Here is an 8,424-nt window from a genome sequence, read left to right as displayed (position 1 = left end):
TATATATATATAACCATTATCCTTTCTGTGCCAATATAAAATAGGGGGCTTATGAATGATTTATATTTCACAGAGAATACCTAATAAAACAAATTATTTGAAAGCATTTTGTATGTACACAGGTTTCACCTAAAGCAGTGAAAAAATCCAAATAGGTCAAATGTCCAACTGAAGATTGGCTTAGGACTGGCTAATAAAATATATTCATAATTAATAATGTTATTGGACTGACTGAGAGAAGCAGGTATATAAATTCTTAACCAGTATCTCCACTGGATAACATTTCATTGTGCCATAAAAGCAGTAAGTGGAAGGGGAGGAAAAAATATATGGTATTTAAAACTAAGTAAAAAGGGAATATGTGGCAATGTCAGCAGAATTTAACCTTTACTAGATTCTGTTCTCTTCTTTAAAATTTGTAAAAACAATGGATGTATTTTGTGGGCCTGAACTTCCAAGTGTGTGTTCTGTTCCAACCATCTTTAAGTACATTGTGAAAACAGATTTGGCAATATATAGGTACTCAAATGATCAGAGATACTCTAGGGATATGTAACATAGATACACTGAGCTAAAAGGTCTCCTATGTAAAGCTAAGAATCAGTCATTCCACTTTAAAGAAAAAAATTTTTTTTTTCAGACAGAGTCTCACTCTGTCACCCAGGCTGGAATGCAGTGGCACAATCTTGCCTCACTGCAACCTCCAACTCTCGGTTCAAGCAATTTTCCTGCCTCAGCCTCCCGGGAAGCTGGGATTACAGGCGTGTGCCACCACGCTCAGCTAATTTTTGTATTTTAGTAGAGTCAGGGTTTCGCCATGTTGGCCAGGCTGGTCTCGAACTCCGGACCCCAGGTGACCCACCCACCTTGGCCTCCCAAAGTGCTGGGATTACAGGTGTGAGCCACCACGCCCAGCCTAAAGGAAATTTAAATGTAAAGGAAAAATTTCCAAATTGAGAAAGAATAATATAGAAGTATACTTGAAATTGGCTGGGCACGGTGGCTTATACCTATAATCCCAGCACTTTGGGAGGCAGAGGCAGGGAGATCACCTGAGGTCAGGAGTTCAAGACCAGCCTGGCCAACATGGCAAAAACTCGTCTCTACTAAAAATACAAAAATTAGCCAGGTATGGTGGCACACGCCTGTAATCCCAGCTACTCAGGAGGCTGAGACAGGAGAATCGCTTGAACCCAGGAGGCAGAGGTTGCAGTGAGCCAAGATCACACCACTATACTCCAGCCTGGGTGACGCAGCAAGACCCCATCTCAAAAAAAAAAAAAAGTATATTTGAAAGTATAAGCGCTAGAATCAGGACAACTTGTCTATGACTATCTCTCTCCCCTCAAAGAAAAAACAAAACTCTGCCACTTTAATGTTATGAAACCGCATAAAAAATATGAAACACACAGAATCAGTATATTCATACACTGCTGGTGACAACTTTAAACTAGTGCTATCTTTTTAGAAAGTACCTGGTGGCACTTTTCAAGATCTACTAAAAATGTTCATATAAAAAAACTCATATTGCTTGATTCAGGAATCTGACTACCAAATACCTAACCTAAGGTTAACAATCCCCCGAAAAGAGAAAAGCCTTCATTCATTAAAATGCCTGTGATCATTTTTAATGGCAATTAAAACTGTATGATTACAAAAATTGCTAGTGGAAAATCATTCTGGTTTAAGTTTTTTTAATTCTGTTAAGATTATTAAGTGTGTAATATATAAAATTTTAAAACAAAAATACAAACCACAGACAAAATCTTTCAGATCCACATTCAGGATGCTTTGCCCTGCTAGCCATTCAGGGTGTGCGCAGCTTACATTCACAGAATGCTGGAAGTTATTATCAATCAACCACTGAAGTAGCCACTTCAAATGGCAGTCACAGAGCAAACTGCTTGTGTTCAGAATCCTGCAGGAAAGAAAAGAGGAAAAGCATCCTTTGTTTCACTTTTTGTTCTAAACGTCTTCAGTATTAAAACCTTACCACACACCTATCCATTATTCTTGCCAAAAACATTCAACATAAATGTAATCATGAGAAAACCAATTGAGACTGTCTGCCAAAATTCTTTAAATATATCAACCTCATGAAAGACACTAAAAAAAGAGAGGGGAACAAGGGTGGCCAGGGATCTATTTTGAAGATGACTAAAGAGTCATTACAATCAAATGAAATGTGTGATTCTTGATTGAAAAAAACCATCTACGAAAGACTTTTTTTTTTAACATTGGGGAAATTTGAGTATGGACTGTGTACTAGTTAATATTATCTTATCAATGTTAATTTCCTTGGGTGTGGTAATGGTGATGTCTTCATTAGAAAATGTACTTGTTCCTCGGCCGGGCGCAGTGGCTCAAGCCTGTAATCCCAGCACTTTGGGAGGCCGAGACAGGTGGATCACGAGGTCAGGAGATCCAGACCATCCTGGCTAATATGGTGAAACCCCGTCTCTACTAAAAAATACAAAAAACTAGCCGGGCGACGAGGCGGGCGCCTGTAGTCCCAGCTACTCGGGAGGCTGAGACAGGAGAATGGTGTAAACCCGGGAGGCGGAGCTTGCAGTGAGCTGAGAACCATCCACTGCACTCCAGCCTGGGCGGCAGAGCAAGACTCCGTCTCAGAAAAAAAACAAACAAACAAAAAAAGAAAATGTACTTGTTCTTAAAAAATACATGCTGAGATATTTAGAGGTGAAGTGTCATCATGGCTGCAACTTTTAAATGGTCAGCAAAAAACCTGTGTATGTGTGTGTGTGTGTATATATATATATATATATATATATTTGTGTGTATGTGGAGAGGGAACAAGAGCTAAAATGAGAGAGGAGGAGGGAGGGAAACAACAAATTTAGCAAAACGTTAACAGTCAGTGAATCTAGATAAAGCGTATATAGTGTTAATTGCACCTTCCTTTAAATTTTGGAGGTTTAAATTTTTTCCCATGAAAGTATTGGGAAACACTATATATATTGGAGCATCGAGAGATCTCTGTTGTAGACAGCATATAATTACTGTCAAATTATTTCATGAAGACTAAAAACACTCCTGCACTAAGCCAGACTCAGTGGCTCATACCTGTAATCCTAGCACTTTGGGAGGCAGAGGCAGAAGGATCACCTGCGGTCAAGAGTTCGAGATCAGCCTGGCCAACATGGCGAAACCCTGTCTCTACTAAAAATACAAAATTAGCTGGATGTGGTGGTGGGCACCTGTAATCCCAGCTACTTGGGAGGCTGAGGCAAAAGAATTGCTTGAACCCGGGAGGCGGAAGTTGCAGTGAGCCGAGATCACGCCACTGCACATCAGCCTGAGCAACAGATTGAGACTCTGTCTCCCAAAAACAAACAAACAAACAAAAAACCACTTCAGCACTGTGGGAATGTGTAATGCAATCTAAACTAAGAGCACTGAAAAAGTATTTGTGGTTTATAACCCTGTGAAACATATCTGAAAAATCAGTATTTTCTCTCAATGACCCCTTAAATGTCCCATCCACTTAGAAGCAGGGAAAGTAAATGATTTTGAGAACTTGCTTTATGTGCATGATAAAATCCTCATCAAGTTTAATATTTGAATAAAGTATCTAAGATCTGATTCCACAGAAGTTTCCATTTTAACTCTTTTTTTTTTTTTTTGAGACAGAGTCTTGCTTGTTGCCCAGGATGGAGTGCAGTGGCACGATCTTGGCTCACTGCAACCTCCACCTCCCCGGTTCAAGCGATTCTCCCGCCTCAGCCTCCCAAGTAGCTGGGACTACAGGTGTGTGCCACCATGCCCAGCTAATTTTTGTATTTTTAGTAGAGACGGGGGTTTCACCATGTTGGCCAGGATGGTCTTGATCTCTTGACGTCATGATCCACCTGCCTCGGCCTCCCAGAGTGCTGGGATTACAGGTGTGAGCCACCACGCCTGGCAAAGTTTCAATTCTAAGAATGAAAAAAATTGACTTACATTGTTCGATTGTTCAAAGTTGACTTATATTGCTATTAAACAAGGGGGCACTAGCAAAGATTACTATGCTTTTATAATGCTTTATTTATTTATTTATTTATTATTTTTTATTTTTTTTTGAGACGGAGTCTCGCTCTGTCCCTCAGGCTGGATGCAGTGGCCAGATCTCAGCTCACTGCAAGCTCCGCCTCCCGAGTTTACGCCATTCTCCTGCCTCAGCCTCCCGAGTAGCTGGGACTACAGGCGCCCGCCACCTCGCCCGGTTAGTTTTTTTATTTTTTAGTAGAGACGGGGTTTCACCATGTTAGCCAGGATGGTCTCAATCTCCTGACCTTGTGATCCGCCCGTCTCGGCCTCCCAAAGTGCTGGGATTACATATAATGCTTTAAAACAAGCTTCATTGCGTAATTTCTTCTCTAACAGTTGGTTTGAACAAACTGCTATTGCAGGAACTTTAATGCAACTGTGTTTTGAGACAGGAACTCGCTGTGTTGCCCAGCCTGGTCTCTAACTCCTGGACTCACAGGATCCTCCCACCTGAGCCTTCTGAATATCTGGGATTACAGGGATGAGCCACCACACCTGGATCTAATGGAACTTTTTTACTGAGAATTGTTGGTTGCTTTTGGTTACTTCAAAAGTCATATTTATAATACTTTTTAGGTCAACATTTATTAAAATCTCTCTTTATACTTTTTGGTATTCCCCACAAGGCTTTGCATCAATAATAAGAGGTGTATGAAAAAGTTGCATATAAATTTTAAAACATTTTCCATTAAAATTATGTAGTAGAAAATTAGAAAGTACCACTAAACCAAGAGGGAGAGAAAGCCCCCCAAATCCTCACTACTCAAAGAAGACCACTAGAAATATTTTAGTATAATCTATCCACACACTTGTTGAGAGAATACCTTATACTCTGTTAAGTACTTGTGGTCAGGGTTTGGTTAGTATATGAAGAATGGAAAGAAGCAAAAGAAACAGAAGTGAAGGGAGCTATTGTGAATTAAGTTTTGTCTGTGGTCAGGCACTGTGCTAAATACTTTATTTATTTATTTATTTATTTATTTATTTATTTATTTATTTGAGACAGAGTCTTGCTCTGTCACCCAGGCTGGAGTGCAGTGGCGAGATCTCAGCTCACCACAACCTCTACCTCCCGGGTTCAAGCAATTCTCCTGCCTCAGCCACCTGAGTAGCTGGGACTACAGGCACATGGCACCACGCCTGGTTGATTTTTGTATTTTTAGTAGAGACGGGGTTTCACCATATTGGCCAGGCTGGTCTCAAACTCCTGACCTCGTGATCTGCCTGCCTCGGCCTCCCAAAGTGCTGGGATTATAGATGTGAGCCACCGCACCCAGCTGAGGTAGGCATTTTCAATTCCATTTTCTAGAAATGGAAACTGAGATTTTGGGGGCATTCAGAATTATGTCTAAAATAAACAGTAGAGGCTGGGCGCGGTGGCTCAAGCCTGTAATCCCAGCACGTTGGGAGGCTGAGGCGGGTGGATCACAAGGTCAGCAGTTCCAGACCAGCCTGGCCAAGATGGTGAAATCCCGTCCCTACTAAAAATACAAAAAATTAGCTGGGCGCAGTAGCATGCGCCTGTATTCCCAGCTACCTGGGAGGCTGAGGCAGGAGAATCTCTTGAACCTGGGAGGCAGAGGCTGCAGTGAGCCGAGATCGTGCCACTGCACTCTAGCCTGGATGACAAAGCAAGACTCCCTCTAAAAATAATAAAATAAAATAAATAGTAGAGTTAGGATACGAGCCCAGGTCTTATGAGTCCAGCTTACAGTATACCTAAGAAAACATAAATTGGACGAAGTCACTCCTCTTTTCTAAAGATACAAAAATTAGCTGGGTGTGGTGGTAGGTGCCTGTAATCCCAGCTATTCAGGGGGCTGAGGCAGGAGAACTGCTTGAACCTGGAAGACAGAGGTTGCAGTGAGCTAAGATCATGCCACTGCACTCCAGCCTAGGTGACAGAGGGAGACTCCATCTCAAAAAAAAAAAAAAGGATTTTTCTTTTGCCATGTGTAATCTTATGGAGGCTGAAGAAACATCTAGGGGCTGTCTGGATATCTCCAAAGCCCATCTGAGTGTAGATAAAATACTTAGTCTATTTCCAATTATTCTTTTTCCTTTTCAACCTCAAGTCATTACTTTTGGGAGTCCCCAAGTCCCCTGAGAGATCCCCAGGAGGGTGGGGGGCCTACAGTCCCAGTGACTAAGAGTCCAGAGTGGGAAGGAAAAAGTCTAGCAGTGGGTGGACAGATGGATTTGAAGGGAGTCTTATCAAAGGGCTTAAGGGAACTGGAGGGAACATTAAAGGTGGTAAGAGGAGGAATAAGGAGCAGTAGCAATGGGAAGAAAGAGAGCTTACAGGATGCGGTCTGGAGAGATCCTAAGTATCCCAAAGAGGCCAATAAAGGTACAACAAGGAGGAGGTGGACAGAACGAGTGGTGGAGCAATAGAGTTAGCAGGGGCTCAAAAAGAAGGAATTCAGATGCCAGAGAAATTGCCATGGGAGAAGTAGGATCCATTAGAGAGAACAGAGTAGCCACACAGAGTTCCAAGGACTTTTAGTCCAGGGACTCAGGGAATAAACCCCACTCAGGAAAGAGAGCCAGGAAGACCTTCAAGCCCAGGAGGTACCTTTCAAAAGAAGCCTGGCCTCTAGCCCAACTCTAGAGAATATATTCACAATCTTGAGAATCGAAATCTTTCCTTACCAGCTTCAACGGATGTTTGTCCGGAGCAATGGTTCATTAGTCTGACTCACCATTGGATCCCCGATCTATCAGTCAGGAGTGAAGACAATGGCTTCAAAGGTGCACACTTGGGGTCCTGGGTGAGAGGTCTGGGGGTCCAATGATGAATCTGATCCTATCGGAGTCACAGCACCATAACTGTTAAATGAAAAATTACTCAGTGATACTTGTTAAAGCATGGTAAGGGAGACGTTATTCAGGATCATCTCAATAGATATAGGGACCATGGCAATGTGATGTTGCAGTTGGGGAGAGAGACTGGGCTCAACTCAGTAAGGGAGAGACAGCAGGGAAACAGCAAGGGCAAGTATAGCCAAGGAGCAAGGTGGGTTTGCTTTCATCCCATTCAGTGGATGTGAAATTACTAAAAAATAACATCCAGAGAATGGGAGACTCTGGCTAAACCCTAACAGGATTCTTGCTGAAGACAGGCCAGGGTGATCAGACATCACCTGGGAATGGTCTATGTTGTGGAAGAGTTCTTGCTAAACTGGTTTTACAGGGTTCGTGCTAAAATTGGATTTTACATAGCTAGGCCTAGGAGAAGGTTTAAGGGCTTGCTTGCCTAAAGGTTGGTTAACCAAAGAATCTTTGTCACAACTCCCAAATTATTAAATGACTCTGAAGATTGCGACTGCAATATTTGCTTTCACCTACTGTTTAAATTTTATGTTAAATTGAGTTCTCCTAACAGTTAAAACTTTCTTGCTGGCCCTCAGGTTATCACTGGCAAAAAAAAAAAAAAAGTGGGGGGGTGTATTAATTTGTAGTAAGTCACAACTTATAATTAAACTAAGCCTATGAGAAATAACTCAAAATATCTTAACAGATCAAAATACCTACTTTAAGAATCTGGCAGAAAATAACTAATGATGATTTTCATAACATTTTAATTTTAGTCTTTATTGTTAACATTAGTCAACTTCTACTCTGTGCTAAGCTCTGTGCTGAGCATTTTCTCAAAACCCTCCAGTTTCCTAGTATGTTCAAAAAAGCAAAAATCCTAATTCCTCATGGTCTATTATGATCTGCCTCCTGTCTCTTTAAAAAGAAAAATATGAGCATAATTTTATTGTTGGACCTAATAAAACTGTAAATTCGATATGCTTTTCAAGAACAACAAAAAAAGTTAGAACAAAGCAGTTTGGGATAAAAGAAAAATATCTTGACAGGCTACGTGCTGTGGCTCACACCTGTAATCCCAGCACTTTGGGAGGCTGAAGCGGGCGGATCACGAGGTCAGGAGATCGAGACCATCCTGGTTAACACAGTGAAACCCTGTCTCTACTAAAAATTTTAAAAAAAAAAATGGCCGGGCGCGGTGGCTCAAGCCTGTAATCCCAGCACTTTGGGAGGCCGAGACAGGCGGATCACAAGGTCAGGAGATCGAGACCATCCTGGCTAATACGGTGAAACCCTGTCTCTACTTAAAAAACACAAAAAACTAGCCGGGCGACGAGGCGGGCGCTTGTAGTCCCAGCTACTCGGAAGGCTGAGGCAGGAGAATGGCATAAACCCGGGAGGCGGAGCTTGCAGTGAGCTGAGGTCCGGCCACTGCACTCCAGCCTGGGTGGCAGAGCAAGACTCCGTCTCAAAAAATAAAAATAAAAAAATAAAAAATAAAAAATAAAAATAAAAAAAAAAATTAGCCAGGCGTGGTGGCATGCACCTATAGTCCCAGCTACT

At 41.8% G+C, this 8,424-nt stretch overlaps 1 protein-coding gene across 3 annotated transcripts in view; it reads right to left on the bottom strand.

Annotated features, from left to right (window-relative positions):
* LRIG2 (leucine rich repeats and immunoglobulin like domains 2) overlaps positions 1-8,424 on the bottom strand; it is a 68,491-nt gene that overhangs the window by 17,592 nt on the left and 42,475 nt on the right. For all 3 annotated transcript variants that reach the window (XM_017869744.1, XM_017869745.1, XM_017869747.1), the window contains one exon: positions 1,755-1,918. In XM_017869744.1, the coding sequence (XP_017725233.1) occupies positions 1,755-1,918 (164 nt within the window). The remainder of the gene's footprint in view (positions 1-1,754; positions 1,919-8,424) is intronic.

Source organism: Rhinopithecus bieti, unplaced genomic scaffold (genome assembly GCF_001698545.2).
Source record: "Rhinopithecus bieti isolate Rb0 unplaced genomic scaffold, ASM169854v2 scaffold_3040, whole genome shotgun sequence".
Taxonomy (NCBI): Eukaryota; Metazoa; Chordata; class Mammalia; order Primates; family Cercopithecidae; genus Rhinopithecus; species Rhinopithecus bieti.
This window is presented reverse-complemented; position numbering and strand designations above follow the sequence as displayed.